Source organism: Nymphaea colorata, chromosome 5, assembly GCF_008831285.2.
Source record: "Nymphaea colorata isolate Beijing-Zhang1983 chromosome 5, ASM883128v2, whole genome shotgun sequence".
Taxonomy (NCBI): Eukaryota; Viridiplantae; Streptophyta; class Magnoliopsida; order Nymphaeales; family Nymphaeaceae; genus Nymphaea; species Nymphaea colorata.
In genome coordinates this window covers 4610884-4632693 of record NC_045142.1, presented here as the reverse complement: position 1 = coordinate 4632693, position 21810 = coordinate 4610884, and the positions used below count along the sequence as shown (strand labels likewise).

At 37.8% G+C, this 21810-nt stretch overlaps 1 protein-coding gene across 1 annotated transcript; it reads left to right on the top strand.

Moving 5' to 3' along the window:
• The first annotated feature begins 18477 nt into the window (after positions 1-18477).
• Positions 18478-21769, top strand: LOC116254393 (cysteine-rich repeat secretory protein 38-like). Its single transcript, XM_031629772.2, has 4 exons — positions 18478-19294; positions 19429-19464; positions 20414-20542; positions 21636-21769. The coding sequence occupies exons 1-4, from the start codon at positions 18490-18492 to the stop codon at positions 21767-21769; spliced, it is 1104 nt and encodes a 367-aa protein (XP_031485632.2). The 5' UTR covers positions 18478-18489.
• The last annotated feature ends 41 nt before the right edge of the window (positions 21770-21810 follow it).

The following is a 21810-nucleotide window of genomic DNA, read 5'->3' as shown; positions in this document are numbered from 1 at the left end:
CATAGCCTATGTTTATTATTGAATCATTGGATTTTTTGGATGAATTTTTTGTGCATTCTTCTCTTTCGGATCTTCCCCTTTCTTCGGCTGCAAGATTTTAAAAAAAAAATTGGAAAGGGGGCCACGAATTGCATAGCCCAAGGGCATGAGCGATGGAAGTCGTCGGGCTTCTGTTTGCAATCGGAGAAAGGGGCACAGGGAGAGGCGACAGCCTGCGAGGTCGTTGTCGCCGAACGGGACCTTGTGACCCACCGATGCCCACCCAAAATCTTGGGTGGCCTGCTGGTGGAGTTCTACTGTTCGCCTACCGTTCGGCAGGCGAGCGGTGGAGCTGCTGCCTGAAACCGCTCGTGCGGTTGAGCGGGCGGTCGGACCCAGGTCGAGTCATGACTGACCCGATCCGGATCCATCAGAATCTTTGAAAAAAAAAAGAAAATGGCCGCCCGCTTGAGACCGTTTGCGGTGAGGACTTTGGATACGGGTCGGGCCCCATCAGACCCGACCCGTATCCATCTGGTTTAAATTTTCGCAGTAAGAATTTCGGATGTGGGTCGATCATGTCGGACCCAACCCGTATCCATACGGTTTAAATTCTGAAAATACGGTTCTTTCAGATCCAGGTTGTGTCATGTCAAACCCGACCTGTATCCATATAGTTCTTTCGGATCTAGATCAGCTTATGTCGAACCCGACCCGTATCCATACAATTTAAACTTTGTAAAACAGTTCTTTTTTTTAAAACCAATTCTGAAGAGAATCGAATCGGTTCATTTGGTTTAAGACCGATTTGACTCGATTCAGAACCGGTTCATATTTTTTGGAGCCGATTCAGTTCAAAATTAAAACGGTTTTTACAGATTTGGACCCTTTACAGACCGGTTCAGTTGATTTTCAGACCGGTTCAATTCTTTTTCAGACAGGTTCAGTTGTTTTTCAAACCAGTTCAGATGATTTTTCGACCAGTTCAGTTGTTTTTCATACCGATTCAGGGTTTTTTTAACTGGTTCATTCAGTTTCGGAACTGATTTTAGCCATTTTGTAACCGGTTCAGTGGGTTTCGAAACCAATTCAGTCTATTTTTGACTGGTTCGTCCAATTTTTAAACTGGTTCGACCCTATTTAAGACCATGTGGGTGTTTTAGTTGCGGTTTAAGAACGATACGGGCTATTTTAAAGCCAATTCAGTGGTTCTTGACCTACTTAAGTACAATTATGATACCGAATTATGAAATCTTGGTCTCTTTTGGGCCCATTTCATTGAATCATTTGGTTTTGGATTGAATGCAAGACAATTTTGTATGTGAATTTTAATAGAAGTATCATGTTTTGCATGTTATTAAAATTGTTTGTGTACCTTAGATGAATATTTGGACTATGAATTTGATCTTTGGTCATGTCTATTGTTCAAAATGATAGATTTATACTTTATGTCCCCAACGTGACCTCTGTTGTATACAAATTTTCTTGTTTCAAACATTAGATAATAGTATACTTAAACCATGTGGGTAATGATCACCCCAAAGGAGGGTTGTTGTTTGGTCAGGTTTAAGCATACATGGCAATGAATATGTGATAATTTTTAGGTTTTCATGTGAATAGTAGACAATTCAAAGATGGGCTCGTTATTTGACATGGCTAATTATCTATATTCATTGTCGACCAAGAATACCACTTGCAGTTAATATTTCAATCCAAAGATTGGATATTAATGTTGCACTGGTACCTTGTCATGGATTTAGGCTATTGTATTTAAGTTCATTTATATTTATTATTTCATCTATGTATATGTATTGATTGTGAATATGTTTGATATTTTTGTTCTTTATACAGTGAGTTTTCTTTCCATGATATTTATAAATTTGAGTACTATTTCTGAGTTAAATGGTTCAAATTTTAAAAGTAAGAAAAGGAAGACTGTCAAGTAAGTTGCAGTTAACCATTCATCCATTAAGAAATAAAAGAAGCATAAGGAAGGCAAATCAGGCTGGGTGAAGGTCATATGAAAAAGAATTGCACCAAGTATCACGCATGGCACGAAAAGAAATGTACATTTTCACTTTGGTTTGTTCTGATGTTAATTTAACTTCAGTACCCAGAAGTTGGCGCTTAGGACATATCTCTGATAAGATGTCAAAAGGCTTATGTCGAATGGAATTCTGAAATCTCTTTATTTTGTAGGTTTTAATGTTTGCATTGAATGTATAAATGAAAAATGAACAAACATTAAGGGGTTACAAGTTTTATAATTCAACCAGTAAGTGTTCTTTTGAAACAGGAAATGTCAATTTCTTTGAGGATATTGAGTTTGGTGGAGGAGATCAGGTTAGAAGCATTGTCTTTGAAGAGCAATCTGAGCCTACTCATACAGATGTTGTAAGCAATAGTCAGATCTTCATTCCTACCATTGTTCCATCAACATATTCAGAAGAAGGCGATGATGATGGTCTCTCTATTCAAACCACTGAATAACAAACTCAACAACATCAAGAAAATCAAGTAGAGGTGCCACTGAGGAGATCTACTAGAGAGAGAAGAATCACAATTTCAAATGATTTTGTCTATTTCCAAGAACATGATGTTGATATGGGCTTAATGGAGAATGATCCTATTAACCTCCAATGAGCGATAAAGATTTCTAAATCTCATAAGTGGATAGATGTCATGAATGAGAAAATAAAGTTCATAATGGATAATGACGTATGGGACATTGTTCCCTTGCCTGAAGGTGTGAAACTTATTGGTTGTAAATGGATATTTAAAACCAAAAGGGATTCATTACGAAACATCAAAAAGTAGAAGGCACGTCTTGTCGCAAAGGCTTTACTCAAAAGGAAGACATTGATTACACAGATGTTTTCTCTTCAATTTCGTCGAAAGACTCTTTCATGACCATAATGGCACTTGTGGCTCATTTTGACTTAGAGTTGCATCAGATGGATGTAAAGACAGTGTTTCTAAATGGAGACATTGATGAAACAATACATATGATGCAACCAGAAAACTTTGTTTTAGGGAATGCAAAGAAAATAGTTTACAAACTCAAAAAATCCATTTATGGGCTAAAGCAAGCTTCCTATCAGTTGTATTACAAATTTCATAAAGTTGTAGTTTCATTTGGTTTTGAGACTAATATAGTTGATTAATGTATATACCAAAAGTTTAATGGAGGTAAATTTTGTCTTTCTGGTTTTATTTGTCGATGATATATTGCTGGTAAATAATGATGTGGGTATATTACATGAAACTAAGAAATTTTTGTCAACAAAGTTTGACATGAAAGATCTTGGTGATGCATCTTTTGTATTGAGGATCCAAATATTTCGAGATCGTTTTCGAGATATTCTTATATTATCACAAAAGACCTACATTGATTAGGTGTTTCAGTGATATGCATGAAATCTAGAAACCAGGAGATACTCCAGTTGCTAAATGAAACAAGTTTAGTCTCAAACAGTGCCCTAAAAGTGAACTCAAATCTAAAGAAATTGAAATGATTCTTTATTCATCTGTTGTGGGTAGTCTTACGTATGCTTAGGTTTGTACTCGTCTGGATATTGCATTTATCGTTGGAATGTTAACCAGATACTTAAGTAATCATGAAATAGATCATTGGAAAGCAGCTAAAAGAGTATTGAGATACTTACAAGGAACAAAAGATTTTATGGTCACATACAAGAAATCAGACCAATTTGAGATCATTGGGTATTCAGATTCTGACTTTGCTGGGTGCCAAGACAATAAAAAGTCTACTTCAGACTATGTATTTCTAATGGTTGGAAGAGCTATATCTTGAAAAAGTGTCAAACAGACACTAGTAGCTACTTCAACCATGACAATAGAATTCATAGAATGTTACGAGGCATCCAATCATACTTTGCGGTTGCGAAGTTTTGTCATGGTGCTGTGCATTATGAATGGTGTAGAAAGACCACTAAGGTTATTGTTTGATAATAATTGAGCAGTCATGTACTCTAATAACAACCGTTGTTTGTTAAAGTCAAAGCAAATCGACATTAAGTTTTTATCTATTAAAGAGATGATACAAGATGGTCACGTGTCTTTAGAGCATATTAAGACAAACTCTATGATTGTGGATCCACTTACTAAAGGTTTAACACCTAAGGTCTTTCACGAACATGTTGTTCGTATGGGGGCTTTATCTTTGGATGAAGTGCTGGTTTAGTGGGAGTCTGTATTTTGTTTGTTCTCATGTATAGACACATATTCAATTTTCTGTAGAATATAGTTTAAAGTTCTTTGGTTCTATTCTGTGTTTATGTTTTTTTATCTCCATAAGGTTTTAAAGTATGACCAGTTGAGAATAGACATGTTGTAATCACATTCCATGTAATTCTCATATTATACATTCATACTAGATCTATGTCATTGATTATGTCCTAATTTGTAATCATTGAAGGTTTAGTTAATTTTAATATAGCGAAAGCCGTTTTGGTTCTGTGTTGATGTAATCATGGACGAGATTGGTGAAAATAACGTTTAATAAAATAACAGTTATGAGCTCCTAAGGTTTTATGTAATGTCTGAATGTATAAAGACATATTTGGCCCAAGTGTGAGATTATAAGGATCATTTGGTGGGTCGGCATATGTCAATGAGGAATTTCAAACATTATAGTTGTTTTAATGTAAATATTCGCTTAAGTGATTGTGTTTTGGGATATCACATCATTTAATATAGTATGGGATAATTTTATAATGTATAAATACATGTACACAATTATGAATTCTTTGATGGGTTGAATCTTTAATTGTTCATAATATAAAATGGTAGTTGTCTCTGGGGTCGTTGAAACATCGTTTTCTAGGGTTGTCTCTTCCCCATTTGAGAGAAACAGCACGTGCTCCGCACAGACCCTTGAAGATCCTACTACAATCTTCTGTTCAGTTACTCAGATGGATTCAAGTACGCTTCTGCTACAGCTAAAGTATTGATTCAATGATTTAGCATAAACAAGATCCTGTTTTAGGGCATATTTGTTTTTGTGTATGCATGAGAAAATTCTCCCCATTAGAGAACTCAGGTGGGCAAAGGCACTTGCAGTTGCTCTTGCGGCGGCTTGAGGTGGAGAGGAGGGCGGCATCACCTTTGAAGGTGAGAGCGGAGCTGGAGATTCTCTCTAGCGGCACGAAGATGGAGCTGCAGGTTCATATATGGGGGGTAGTTGGGGGGAGGCTGCTCACTCCTGTTGCGGTTGCCATCGTCGAAGAAGGAGTCCTCCACAGAGTTTGATAACCACCCCAGCTCTGCCATGTTGTCGACTACAGATACAAAGATTCATCGTGGGTCAAGAAATTATCGTTCAATAGCAACAACCTCTGTCATCACTCATCAGCCGTACTCGAGATCGGCCTCTCTCTCTCTCTCTCTCTCTCTCTCTCTCTCTGGGTGAAGGCAAGAGGCCGGTAGGAGCCTTGGCCTCTTTTTAGATTTTGAAAACTTCTATTCAAAAATTATAATTTAACACATATAATAAAAATAAAAATTTCTATTTCAGTCCATTAAAATTTTGAAATCATAACTTGATTATGAAAAATTCCTTACTCTTCCCTTACGTGTGTGTGTGTGTGTGTGTGTGTGTGAAGGATGACACAAGATTCCTTTTCTTTCACAAGTGCCGGTGGCAATTGGTGGACGCCAATACTGCACATTTCAACGGTTATATTTTTTATCCATGGATAGAGGTGTGAGACAAGCTTTCCAGAATCTTGATTTTGGATTTCCTCCCATCAGTAATAAAAATAATCCTAATTTGCTAGAAACATGAGAAAAGCCGAAAGTTTGAATTCTTATTCTTGATGAACAGTAGATTTTTCCGGCGAGCAAACAGGCCTTCGAATATTATTCAATTATGTATTTTCTAAGCAATTCTCCAAGTTACTTTACACAATAGAATGTCAAGTCAAACTAAATTCACAATTAAAAGGACTCCATGATTGGTTGATAGGACGCTTTGAGTTTAACACTCTTGCCTCCTTGCTACAAATTCCAATTATGTCAAAACCTAAATAGACATGGCCTACATGCAACTCAACTCAAAAGAAATCCTTGGCAGCTAGCCCTGATCAGTTTACAGTTGCTTCGTTAGATGGCAAATACTTCCTTTCAACCGTTCATAATCGGAATCCGAAACTCCACCTTTCATGCTGCGAGATGATCTTGACTTGACTCTGAGCTCTCATCTGCATGATCGTCGATGTCCTGCTGCTTTTCAACATCTGTACAATGAGTTCCAGAGATAAAGCAACTTATTAGTAAGCATGCCAAGATAAAGAATGTTCGAGACTTGCAAGGTCAAGTACTTCATATCAGGAGTATACATATATAGATGAAACATTTTTCACTACATTGGTAGGTGTGAAGCTCCGCAATGCAATACTTTCAACAGTACCACGGACATTTGATTTTCTTTTGATCTTCTTTAATCTAAGTTTCTTTGGAGGATATAAGAAGATCATCGCTCTTCGCTATGATCTCATATTGGACTTTTTGTATTCAAAAATTAAAACCCATTCAGAGTCTGGGTAGCCCCAACTTGAGGCATTTAATTCTCATTTCAGTATAGATCTTTTGTCAGATCAACAAAACTATCTTACATCATATTGACATTGACAATATTCGAATTATAGGTCAAACAGTGGCCCTCATGGGTCTTTTGCTAAATAGAATGTTTTGTGAGTGTTTCATAAATCTGGTTTAGAGATTGAGGCATATTGATGGACATCTAGTTCTAGTATTTCGTATCTACTTCAGCCTTTATGGTAAATTCATATAACACTCACAGAGTGTTTCATCTGTCAAACTATCCCTTAGAACATGTTTGGCAACAATAACTAATCTTGTCAATTTTTGGGTAGGTTAATGGGACAATAACAATTTATTACTGTAATACGAATCTACCTCAATTTTTTGGGTAGGTTCATGAGTAACAATTTGTTATTGTTGCAAGGTGCTCCATTATGTAGACAAGCATGGCTGCCTCTACATCCATGTAAAGGATAAGCTAATGAACCATAGCGATTACATATAGCTGTATCCCTAGCTATGTGTACGGTTTTAATTTTAGAATTAGATAAAACAGGGGTAGCTCGCCACAGTATCCCCCAAACCGCCCTCCCCATAAATATTTGCTTTTTGCAAAAAGGTAGATCATGAGTTACGTGCGACCAACTGCACTTCTGCTTCTGCCTTTTTCTGCTGCTGTTTCTTCTTATTTTCCTTGTAAATAACGAATATGATAATAGCCACGAGAACAAATGTCCCACTGGGGAAGAGGGTGACCAGATAAATCAGTGCACCAAGTTTACCCTTTGCACGCACCTTTGTAGGTTTAGAAAATTTTACCCTTTCTGGTGAAAAAACAGTACCCGAACCAGAATTATCATCACGCCTGCAGGTGGTATCAAGTGGCACAAAAAAATAAGCACAAGGCTGTCTAAACTGATGAACTGTCCATTTCTTCCCAAAAGTAAAACGGCGATAATGGCTATAGAACAGCAGCCCAACCAGATAACCAAAGCCAATAGTCGAGTATTCATTAATTAATGAGAGATCTAGAGAAAGGTTTTTGATACAAAGGGATTGTTTCTGGTTCTCATAAAAGAGGTGAGAATTTAAATTTCATGGGAATGCACCTCAACCTGCTCAAACCTAAGCAAATATAGGCCTCAAAAGCTGAAGTACTGGCTATGAGGTTTTTCATGTCACCACGCATGCTTAGGATTTACATCTAATGAGACACAAATTAAACTTTATGTAGACTAAATGTTCAAAATATCCTTAGAAGTAAAGCAAAAACATCCTCATATAAAGACAAAAAATGAAGTGCATGGGTCGTTTGGCAACAGTATTCTATGAATCTTTCCTAATGATTGGAGCATATTCATGGAGGACTAAGCTCCTAACAATTGGTGCATATTCGTGGAAGAGCCAAAGCCAGAAATTTTTTTTTCAATTGGGCTAATTTTCAATTGACCATTGAGCATTGACTTGGATCTCCTGACACTACTTCATATAACTTGATTCAAGTTCACCTAAGTTTTAACACTAAATTAACCTTTCAATGAGTGGGTTTCAGTGTCTCACTGAGACCCCATCGACCTATGTTCTTGTATTCATGAAACAATAACAAATTGTTCTCATTGCCAAACAATCTCTAAAAAAAACTAAAATATCCCTTACGCACTGAGATGGTGGCTGGTGAAAACCCAAGCACTGAATAGCAGGTCCAACCCGGGCCTCCCACCCAACTCTAGAAAGAGAAAAGGTAGCTAGTCTAGGTTGACATCTTGTATATGGCCACCATCTCCTGTGAAAGCCTAAGCAGTATGGGTTCTAACGTTAAAAGTGCAACTAAAGTTCTCACTTAGAAAGCAGCAGAAAGAGAGAGAGAGAGAGATGGTGCTGCATACGTGCTTGAACCGGGCTCATCTTCAAATATTCTTATAGCAGAAATGAAGGGCACATATCCAAGAGTGTTTGGAGCAAGGCAGACACAGACGGAATTGGCCACAGGCAAATAGACCACACAAGCTCCGCCGAAGTCTGAACGTTCGCCCAGTTACTGCCGTCGATTTGGAGGAGAAAGGAAGGTGGCAGTGCCCGCCTATCGTAATTACCATACTGGAAGATGGCATCGACTCTTATTTTAGCTCCCCCAGTCCCCCCAGCGATTCTGTAGCAATTCATGCTTCCATAAGGGAAGTAACGGACGGTGGACAGGAACGGAGCATCTGGGCTCGTAAGCTGAACCCTTGCAGTGGATCCAGAGCCAATAAACTGGTCATCGCCCACGCATTCATTCCCATAAGCATCAGTGAAAGAAGCGATTGCCCCACATGCTACGTTCAGTACCTCCTCCCCTGAATAAAGAGTGAATAAATGAGTGTGCAGACGTATTAATGGAACGGGAACCCAAAATGAACAAAAGAATAGCACTTATGAGCGCTATTAACGGTGAAGAGGAAGGTTGGGCGTCCGATCGAGTCAGAGGCTTGACAAAGTTGTGTTCGGCATGGCCCAAAGCCCTTAATAGCAGTTCTAACCTGACGGGTGGTGCCGGTCAAATTAATACTCGTATGGTAATCAATTTGATGACTACTCTTATTTAAAACGCTTAATTTTTCATTTTTTTTTTTATTTTAAGAGCACTCACTGATGTATCAAGTGGTTTTAACTTTTAAGAAAGCCGATAATACACGAAGAGTTTAGCAACCTATCGGCGATAGGCTAGAAGTAAAGTATGTCAGCATCACAACAATAAATATATATATATATAGAGAGAGAGAGAGAGAGAAAAAGGTAAAAACCAAACACTTAAAATGGTTTTTTTTTAATCTAACCTTATTGATATTATGTTAAGAATCGGTTGATGCAAAATATATAATAAGCTGATCATTTGTTAGACTTTAATGGTGTTTTTATAATAAAAAAAAAATGAACGGCCGGCATGACATGATAATAAAAGAAATCAACATTTTTCGTTATAACAACTTGAATCAAAGCATGTTTTATATCAAAATAGTTTTTTTAAATATATGAAGATGTTTATATTTTATTTAAAATGGATTTTTAACAAAAAATCAATGGGTCTAGTTTTTATCATTGACCTAAGTGTTTGGTTTTTACCAATTTTATATAAAAAAAAAGAAAGAAAAAGGAAAGAACAAAATGCAAAATGTGGGGAGATTAATTTTAAATACATATATTGAGCCGGGTCCAATACCCAATACTCGATTCGGGCCAGCCCGACCTATCTTCTTTTTTTTATTGGGTCGACAAAATATCAAATAGTCAGTCCAAGTCCGGCCATCACAGACTCAACTACCATCGAATATGCGCAGCTTCAGTTAGCAGGTGATAAAGTGCAACAAAAATATTAGTGTGAGAAAAGTGAAATTTACATGATACAGTTATCATTTGCCTTGTTAGCTTAGTTGTACAGTTATCTATTAAGCGAATTAAATGGACCATCGGATGCGCAAAAGATTGTGCACCAGGAGATGAGAATATTCCCTGGTGAGTATAAAATGGAACCCTTTTATAAAGACCAAAATAAAAGGTAGTTCAAAAGTTAAAAATCTAAAAAGAGATATTTCCTTCTGAAAATCTCCAAAATACTCCAACTCTTTTTTTTTTTCTCTATGCCCTCGTGAATGCAACTCACTTTCCCAAATTCAGGTTAACAAACTTTCTACTTGCACTACAAAAAACCAACAGTTTGCGCATGGCAAAAAAAAATTCGGTAAAACATGAGCATGCATTGGTAACGGTTTTTTCTGATATTTGTAGCGATCGTTGGTGAAGACAGTGTCCGTAAAAACATCACCGACATTTTAGAGTCATGCGTAAGTGCAGAAGCCATCACGGACGTACTTTTTTTTTCGGGTGAATAAGGGGTATTAATCCCACTGTTCGAAAAAGGTCCGAAGGCACCCCCATTCCCCTTGCCTCCGGGGTCCTGAGCTGTGTCGGTGTCAGCAATAGCAACGGTGCACCCTTCAACTTAAATGTCGCACCCTACCGCCTTAAGACACAGGAACATAGTGCCAACGGGAATTGAACTAGAGACCTGCCTTAGTACAGGCCCCTAGCTCAACCAGCTACGCTATGCCCCTTGAGGCCATCACGAACGCACTTAGCACATAGGTAAACAAAAGATTATTTCAGGCTTCATTGCTTATTTTTATTAATCTCTCTCTCCCCCACTCTCTCTCTCTCTCTGTCGTTTGTTATGTAAAAAAAATATAGGTTAAACTTTATTTTGATTTGCTAGACAATCTTGATTTGAGTGGTCAGCCAACTATTTCAATCTTTATGTTGGCTGATGTATTCAATTTAAAAATAGATCTATAAAGTATTGGTGAGTAGGGCTGCACACGAGCCGAGTCGAGCTCAAGCTTGCCCAGCTCGAGCTCGACTCGACTCAACGAGCTCGAGCTCGAACTCGAGTCGAGCTACCTAACACAAGCTCGAGCTCGACTCGATTAAATAAAGTCGAGCTCGAGCTCGACTCGATTAACTCGATTAGCTCGTCTAAATAAAATATGATCCTTCTTTTTAAAATATCTAGTAAATTTCATGACGTGGGATGAAATTTGTTTACTCGTCGAGTATAAACGAGTCGAGCCGAGTATAAACGAGTCGAGTTCTTAAAACTCAAACTCGACTCGTTTACTCATTCGAGTTTCATTGTAAGCTCGAACTCGACTCGTTTATAAACGAGTCGAGCTCGAGCCGAGTTTAACCGGGCGAGTTCCAGTCGAGCCCGACTCGTTGTGCAGCCCTATTGGTGAGCAACGTAACTAGCTATCCGTTTACACTTTACTCTGGGACGTTTAAATGTACGTTATATGTACGTACATATAAACATAATTATCAAGAAAAAAGTGAGCAAACATAATCTGTATGAAGAAAACTCGATAAATAAGTAAAAAGAAGGGAAAAAAAAAAAGAAAAAAGAGGCTCTTATGGATGCGCAAGCGGAAATAGCTGATGAATAAAAAATAAAAAAAGAAAAACATCTCTAAACTATAAAATTTTATGCACACATTGGAAAATGATGATTTTCTAAAGTTTTGAGAACTTTTAACGTATGAAGAGCTCATGTTCTATTTGTTAATGTTTGGTTAAGAGATATTCTTATTCGCTACTAACCAATTGAAATTGACCACAATTAGCTGAACGGATGGATACGTCGAGATTTACATTGGAAAAGGAAAATGACAAAAATCGTGAACCACTATGAAAGGAAAGGATAATGGTTAAGAAAGATGGCATCATTATGGAAAAAGTAGCCGAAGACAAAATAAATTGTGCCGAATTGAGTGCTACTCATCATTTTGTAAGACAAACAAGACACTGTCATTTATTTTAAACTATTTCTCCGGTCAGGAGGGATCTCTTCTCATCAATACATTGGGATGGGATGTATGAAAAGGTCGAAGGAGTGCAAGTGCAAGTGAGTCTATATATATATATATATATATATAACTAATAATCAATACATTGGGATGGGATGTATGAAAAGGTCGAAGGAATGCAAGTGCAAGTGAGTCTATATATATATATATAACTAATATTACATTTTTAAGGATTAGATTTGGATCGGATACATCTTCAACCATATCCATTTTTTCGGATATTCATATATTTCGATTCGGATTCGAATTCGAATTCGAATAAAGCAAAGTCATATCCGAAATCCGATTTTACAATCCGAATTCGATCCGAATCCGATTTTTATATTTATATCTGAATCCAAATCCGAATTTTGAACTGGATTTTGCTATTTTTCAAGTATTAGATAGAGGATATTTGTCTAAAACTGAATTCGATTCGAATCCGTATGTATATCTGAATCTGAATCTGATCGGATGTCATTTATTAAATCCGAATTCGATCTGATTTCTTAATCAGATATTAAATTTTTATCCATATCCGATTTTTTCGGATCGAATCGATCGGATATCCGATTCAAATCAGATATATTGACATCCCTAATTGCTAAAAAGTGAAAAACGTGAAAATATGTACGAGCGGGTGAAATTTCACCCGCCCATCGTGAGACGTATCAAACTGCTTTAAATTGTTCCCGTCCGTTTGATGTTAAAACGATTCACCTGCTCGACCGACCAACTCTCCTCATTTCACCCCCGAATAATTTCCTCCCCACAGTCGGCATCATCGGTAGAACCGGCACACTCTGAGAATAAGCTTATGATGAGATTGGGGGATGAGGCAGTTCAATATGCCTAGGGCCACTAGTGAGAGGATCGCCTCCAGATGTTTGGGTGCTGAGGAGCGCCATAAGCCTGACACCGGGATTCGGAGCAGGCGAGGCAGAGGATGGGATGTGGAGAGCAGTTCGTTGGGGAAGTTGTGGAGAGAAAATAGGATGAGGAGGGAGCGGGGAGTTGCTGAACGGTGGCCTCAATGGCGGGTGGGAGTTCTGAAGCGGAAACTCGCGTTTGAGGATGAAGTTGGTCAGGTTTTATGCCGCTTGTGACGAAGTTCGAAGTGCAGAACACTTGTTTGAGAAATGCCTGAAAAGGACATTTTTGCTTGGACTTAAGCCGGATCAATTTACAATTACTGCTCTTTTGCATATTTCTTCTGATGAAGTTTCATTAGTGGTAAAAGAGCTTCATGCTTATGTAATCAAGAATGAATTTGATTGGGCTACTGCTGTTTGGAATGAAACTGGTGATGAAGAGGTTGTACAAGGATGGATATTATGGATTTGTTTTTTATGCTTTATCGTCTTTGTCAGTGGCATAATTTCATGATATAGCAGAATCAACTCCAAATTAAAGTTGGTTTATGTTTCCACGGATGCTTCCACGGATGCTGTAGACAAGGGTACCAAAGGCAGTTTCAGCATAGCTAAATGCAATGGGATTTGGGGGTGTCACCTTAAAATGGCATTTCCAAGCATTTATCTGACCCATTTTCATGTCCATCTGTATAACAAAAGCAGGAGGATGATTTTGATCTTACTATGTAATATTGCAACATAGGAAGCAGTTCTGCCACACAAGGCAAAGTCAAACTTGTACTGGTTGACGGAATACCCTTGTTGTGAATTGGATTAGAAACTGCTACAAAACCGTTAGTATGCACCAAGCCTCATCTTGCTATCCACAGTGCAAGAATAAGACATATTCATTTTGTTTCTGGCGACTACAAGACATTCTCATGCAATGGCATCACTTACTAACAATTAAGCATTTTAATAGAATACTTCTGGTGACTACAAGACATTTTCATGCACAAGAAGCACCTAAATTTTTCCTATGCATCAAAAAATGTTAAACTTACCACGTTAAATTCTTTATGTGCTTGAGAATGTCTTGTAGTCATTAGAGTTTTTTACTATAGTGAACTTGGTGCTTTTTACTGTCTTTACACAAAGTTTTCTTTTTTCTATTAACCAAAAACATTTTCGTCTTTAATCATACTCGCGCACTAAATTTTCGTGCACGCACCAGCAACGTGGTTCGCACGCAAACTGGTTTTGCCGATACTGAAACCACCCAGAGGAAAGTGGTATGTATTAATTCGACATTGTTTTCTTCTCTTTGCATTTCTGATTGTGTGTTGCAATATTGCATGAAAGTCTCCTCTCTTGTTAAATTAACGACTCCAACCCCATCATGCCAGACTGGAGATACCGTTTACCGCAAGTTTATACAATTTTCTATATTTTTTGTTTCCATGCATGTGATCTGATGGATTAGGTATATGAATTATGAATCAGACTACTAACTGAATTTATTTATTTATTTATTTATTTGTTTGTTTATTTATTTATTTATTTATATATTTATGCTGTATTAGGTCAATCGCTGAAGTCGTCCTCCTCTTGATGATGACCACCAACCGGGTCATGCTTGGATACGGATCTGGATCAGATTCCGCTGGAATACCTGCGGAAGGGAGGGGCCCCATCCTTTTATTGACAAAAAATTGTTATGCCTTACGAAACTTGGGGCAGCCCTTATCGAATTATATACCATACTATGGTCCCTGTACTCCGATTCTAAGTCAGTTCAAAGATATATAGTCGAATTCTTGTAAGGAAACCTAACTAAACTAATACACTATCAAGTAGCATAAGAAACCAAGCATTTGACAAGAAGAACATAGTGTTCTTATATGTCGGCTATTGATTGATCATTCAAACATTTAACACAGTTATACCATGCTGTTTTCTGAAGAACACTAATTTATTGATGGAGGTGTTATAAAAGGATGTGTTTTAATAACTCAATATTATTATGACCAAATGGCGTCTACGCATTTATAACCTGCTTAAGTGTATTTTCACAGGAGAGAGAGTAGCTGTACACTGGATCAACGTAAGGAGCCCTCAAATGTTGAACACGTCCAAAACCGTGGGCGATAAGGTGGAAAGATCGAACTAAGTCGGCAAGTACTTTTGTTTCCCCTTTTCAAGTAACGATGTCAATGAATTTCATTTGAATTGGATATACTTTCAATGTGTTTGGTTTTCAGATATTAATATACTCGGATTTAAATTCGGATTCGAATAACAATGAAGAAAAGTCATATTTAAATCCACATTTTACAATCCAAATCCAATTTGAATCTGGTTTTTATATTCATATACCTGACCAATTTTCAAAATGTAATTGTATTGGATATAGGATATTTATTTAAAACTTAATTCAATTTCAATCCAAATTCGATCTGATTTCTTAATCAGATACTAAATTTTTTCCATATATATCTGATTTTTTTCAGAACAGTCGGATCGGATATCTGACTCAAATCAAATACAAGCAAATTTAGCTTCAGTAGCGAGATGCCAATGAAGATGAACCTTAAGTATTAATTTGGAGTTCATATGAGATCTGATAAACTTTTTGTGGCAGAGGTGGAATTAAATCATTACTGACATGCAGTTTCTGTTCCCCGCAACTGGACTTATGATCAGTTCATATGGTATAAGGTGAAGGGTGACCGTATAATGTATGTATAATGTACGTTACTTTGCTAACGACCCGGATTAACTTCTCACCGATGGGGTATCTTATAGAAGAATCGGGGGAAAGGATGAACATGGTGAAGGATTCGGAAGAAGGGAATGGAATAAAGAATGAAGACAATAAAACCACTAAATAGAGGTAGGAACTTGTCATATGAAAATCTGCATACTTCGATTCTCTGTTAGAATTTTTTTTTTTTTTTTAGGTCTCAACACTACTAATTACTGTTGCATGGATAGGAGGAACATTTCATCCTACTGCTCAACAAGAGAAAAGAAACTCTAGCATTAAATTTAAACAGTGAATAGCACATGGGCTCCAATAAAAGGTCCTATATTGTGCTGCTAACATTTCACGAGTAGCTTTATTATTTGTTGCATTATCATGATAAATTATACAACATTCTTAGGTCCAACTTCTTGTATAACATTATGAAAAATCTCACACAAAACATATAGCAATATTAAGGGTATCAAACAAATCAATAGATTTTAAGAATATTGTGCTTAAGGGGCGATATACAAAGAAGTTTACCAATGTTTTTTTTTTTTATGTATATCCACCCTTATGTCATTACATTGCATTCTGAGTCTTCCCAGCTCAATATCAATTCATCACGGTATACCCTGACATCTCTAACTACATTATTAAGAATTTACCTCGCAATTTCTAATAAGAAGGCATTTTATACCCTCAATCTACAAAAGCAATGATATCTGCTATAGGCTGAATATGAATAGAGTTTGCTGCATTAAAGGGAATGGATGTGTAATAAAACCACCACCCTATAGTATCATCTGTTGCGCCAGTAATCTCTTTTGAACACATGGCTATATGAATCTCAAGTTGAGAATATGCAGCAGTATAAGTGGGGAAAAAATTCTTGACTAAACTAGATCCAATACTCAACCTTATATTTAGTACTCTATCACCACCAGTTCCAATAGTACCACCATGACTCTACCACGTCCTCATAAAATTGTACTTGCACTTCTTTGTTTTATGGTTGCATATAATGAAGAACCACCACTATGCATAATGTCTTTCCCTTTAGCTGTTCCCAAATTGGCATCAACATCTTCTTGTTCGAGCTCAACATCTTCACCTTCACTTCCTTGCTCTTCATAGGGGTTCCCATATCCTACATCTAATTCTATTTGCTTTCACATCAGTAATAAACTCCAAACATTGGTGCCTGACATAGGGTGGCAATGGTGCATTGAGTCACATCAGTGTGTGTACTGGCTATATGGTGTTTAAAGCGAGAGATCCCTCCTGATATGATTTGCTCACAAAAATTACACGTAACTTTTAACCTATCGTTGAAATTTACCCTTGTACACCACTGCCATATAGGGTCTTACATTATATCTTCGCAAAACAAGTACAAACCTACTATTAACTGCTGGAAATAAAAGAAATGAACAATTCAATAGTGCAAATGAGTAATTTTTACCTTCTTTGTGTTATAAACCAAAAAACTCTCTTTCTCCAAGCTTCCCATTGTTTTCGCTATGAGAAAGCTTCTTCATCGGCCAGTAGATTCTCTCAAATCAATAAATCCTCATTATTTTTTATGAAAATTGACAAAATCTCTTCCTCCCATGTCTCTTGAACTATTTAGAAACAAGAAGAGAGAGAGAGAGAGGAGCATTGAGTTTTTAAAACATAATGCAAAAAGAGGCCGCCGAGCCCATTTTTATGTTTTTCCTTATATCGTATGATACGAGGATGTATCACCCATATCGGCGTTATGCTTACGATACATGAGCGTATTATGTATCGTAAGTGTATCATATATGTTTTTTAAACATATACGGTATATATATCGTATGATACCCATGCGATACGGATAACATTGGTAACAACAAGAACATCTTTCTTATGCAGATTTGAAAGTTCATCTTCTACAAAAAAAAAAAGTGTTGAAATGAGATTGTTTTTAGCCTCTAATTAAATATCACGAAGAATTAAGCTCGTGGCTTCCTCTGTCTCTCTAAACATTGCATGAGAGGGCCACATCAACCAAACGTCCCTAGACATTCTTATTCCCGTCAATTAATTTGATGAGAAGAACACTATTGGCACGTATGGTTTTGTTCCAAGAATCATATTGTGATTATGTTCAGCAATGGTTGTAAGATTGAAGAATAACATTTATAAATATAACATGCTTTAACAAGTAAGAACGTAGAGTTTTTGGATTATGTCTTTTAGGAACATGCATTTTAAGAACAAGGTGTTTACATATCCAAATAAAGAAGACAGACAACGATTTCGACCTAGTAGCACAACGTGGAGACCTCGATCCAGCAATGAGCCAAACAGGTCTGTAGAGCCAACTGGATGAGTTATACATAAACATCAGCTGATCACCTTAGCAAAGTAAACCAAAACTTCGGTTTTCAAATGAAGAAACTAAGCACAGAGCTAACTATTACACTGTATGTTAGCCAAAAAGGCCGAGAAAGATTAATAAACAGGAACTAACTGTTGCTTCGTTGCTGAACATGCAGATCCCGAGCAATTATAGGCCTGCAGAGACCAACTGGACGAATTAGGATCCTTTCATAAGGCATAGGGAATCATGTCATGCTCCTTTATCTTCCCTTCATAATGGCCCAACTGCCTACTTTTAAATTATAAGAGAAAAGAGAAATAACTAAGACGCAGCACGCAAAGATGAGGCTTTATAATATCGTAGGTCACAGGTCACTGTCTGACTGTCTCCTGTCTGGCCTCCATGATCACGCTGTTATCATCCATTGTGTCAATAGATAAACAAAACCTGAGTTGCAGCATGTAGAAATAAGGCTTACAATTGCTGGTCATTGGCCCGCCTTCCTCTGGCCTCCATGACCATACTTTTCTTACACTTCGCAGTAATGGCGACTGCTGCGTTCTTGTCTTCCCGGAAACAGTGAAGCCATCGCTTCGAACGACGCTTCTTTTTTGAAGATCAATGGGAATGACCACAGCAGCAATGGGAATATTGAAGCTTAAATTTGCTCTCCTTATGCTTTTTTTCGCTCATTCGGCTGCCACCAACGACCTCATCACCAATCACTGCTCCACCTCCGACAACTTCACGGCCGGTAGCACCTTCCAACGTAACGTAAACACCGTCATCACCTCCCTCACCGCCAATTCCATCCCCACCGGCTTCAACACCACCATCGCCGGCGACTCCGCCAACAGGGTATACGGGTTGGCACTGTGCAGAGGCGATCTGACCAGCGATGAATGCCAGACTTGTGTCTCGAACTCGTCTGCTCAACTAGCAAAGCGCTGCCCCACCAGCAAGGACGCCGTTATCTGGTACGAGTACTGTGAGCTCCGCTACTCCAATGCCAGTTTCTTCGGTGTCGTCGACATGGGATCTCGCGTTAATTGGCACTGGGTGAATCGCAACGTGACGAACGTAACTCTGTTCAACAACCGGTTGGGACTTCTCTTTGAAAATCTCACTTCCATGGCGACGTCGGATCCATCGATGCACATGTTCGCCACAGGCGTGATTCCTCTGTCTGATCTTGAGAAGATATACGGGTTGGTGCAGTGCACAAGAGACTTGCAGTTGGAGGATTGCAAGAGTTGCTTGGACGACGCCGTCGGCTACATACCAGAGTGCTGCAATGGCTCGCAGGGTGGTCAGGTTTTGAAGAGGAGTTGCAATGTCAGGTTCGACACTGCTAATTTCTTCTTCTCCCGCAGGCCCAGCAATCCAAGTCCGCCATCGAATCCACCTAGTGCTTCTGCGTCTCCAAGTTAGTCTTACTTCTTTTTCCTTAATCGTGTCCGCTCTTTCCATTCGTCATTTCTGTCATATTCTTTTAGTTGTTATCTCTTAGTCTAATTGGTTATTTCTTCTCTATTATCTTCTGGTTTCTCCATGTTTTAGGTGGAAGTCCACCTCAAGATTCTTCTAATTCTACAGGTTGGTTTCTCTTTTCCTTTTCCACAAGCTTCTTTTTACTTCAAGTTTTTCTTTTCTTATCAGGAAATTGCTTCATCATACTAATTAAGTGATACATTTTGGTCTGTTTTCTCCTTATTTGCGCCATTAGTGGCAGAGACATGTGGGCTGGTGTGGGCTGCCCCTCAATATTTCTTTATTTTCATATTCAACTTTTTGCTTTGTTATTCATGTGAGTGCACCTTAGGATAGAGAAACTCCAAAAGAAGTATTCCTCCAGCAAATTTTTTTGGCTCCACCATTATCGGCATATAAATGGCCTCTTCTTGACATTTGAAGTATGATTTTCCGATTTTCTCATGGCTATTTTACCGACAAAAACCAGCAAGTGGCAGAGCGAGAAATTTTTGGTGGGAGGTACAGACGCATCAAAATTCTAACTTTTATGGACTACCAATATGTAAATGCTTTATAGGCATTAATATAAAGGCATTAATATAAACTAAACAAATTTACGTGGCTCCGCCACTGGGAGTACTAAAGGTCTGTTCAGAAAAGCAGAAACTAAGACCCCTTCAGAAATGAGGATGGTCTCATAAGATTGATGGTCTACTGTCACCCAAAACAGAAGAAAGAATTGATAGAGGCAATTAGGGATTCCTCTGTCAACCAATCTCAGATATTCCGAGATTAGAATTCTGATTTGTACTTGTTGTATAATCTGTAGATTTCTTTACAGGAATCTTGATTCTCATCATTGGGAATATTGATTCCTATAGGACCCAAACTGCTTTATAATTGAATGTTGTTATTATTTCAAGAATTTTACTCAAGTAATCATCTGGCCGCAAAGGCACTTAGCTAATTTCAATTTTCTATATATATGGCGCTAACTAATAAAAAATGTCCTGCATGGAATTTTTCAAGTCCGTTATTCACTCCAATATATCTTTTTGCATGTTTTCTGCAGAGCAATCAAACCCACGGAGGAAGCCCTATGTTATCCCAATCTCAATTTGCATTCCCCTCGCATTTCTTGCGAGTGTCGCTGTCTGCATGATACGCTACTCGAAGAATAGAACGCCCCCACAACAAACAGGTATAATGAAGCCATGCATGTCTCTCTGCGCTGAATTTGGACTTTCTATTCTATTTGTTAGATCTTTTTTGCTTTCCCCAAAGAATCATTTCAACATCTTACGATGCGTAGATTGTGACAACATGCAGAAGTAATATGAAAGCGAAAAAAACTGTTCTAATCACATTAATGCCGGAGCAGAATTGTAGTCAATTCAAAGCTGAGTGATTTTCCGAAGATATACATGCTTGCCGCATATTGGGCTTTGAAAATCTGACCATTATATGTTCCAACATTTCGGAATGATCATTATGTTTGTCTTCAATTTTTTGTGCTACAGCCCAAAATTCAAATCCTACAATTCTAGGGAATTAATTTATGAACCTTTTTCCGGTAACGATGGGTGGTGAACATTGTAAAACCAATATGGCTTGGGCTGTATGGCTGAGCTATGGCTCGGGCCCCGAGCCCGACTTTTATTGGGCCTGCCTATGCCCAAGCCTAATAAAGACAATATTAATGAAGGGATTTATAATATCTCTGCATTTTTTATTTCTAAATAATTTCTGTATATTGATAAAACTTCTATATCATAAAGATTAATATCTCATAAGCCATAGACAACTAACAAGCAAAAGTCAACATACCAAAAAAATAATAAAAAAACAATAATTAGTTTTATATATATATATATATATATATATACGTGTGTGTGTGTGTTACCAAGCTTTTTGAAAATGCTACGGTATCCGTCACAAACTATGTATAAATACCGGTACCCGATACCTGTACCGATTAGATCTAGGTGTGGTCGTATCCTGTTTATTAGAACACAATAACACCAAGACTCGTAAGGTTCCTTGATCCTTTGTCGTGGAGTTCACCTTGCGCTTTTACAACTTGGAACCAAACTAGGTCTGAAAAGGCTTCACCATATTGTGTTGAATGCTTCTGGCCATGTTTAGATCAATCAATTCTAGATTGATTTCATTGAAAACTAATGGCCTGATCTGTTTTAATATGCTTACAGAGAATGGTTGATTCAGAGAATCTGTTCACAAAGCAAATGATGAGAGTGTTTTAACTTTTAACATGCTGTTCAAATTCTATGCAGGTCAGAGTGTAATTCTAACCGTGGAATCATTGCTTTTCGACTTCCGTATCATAGAAACTGCTACAGACAATTTCTCAGAAGAAAATAAACTTGGTGCGGGCGGCTATGGTCCAGTTTACAAGGCAAATTCTTGAAATGCCAAGCAACATTAACATCATCATCAACAACAACCATA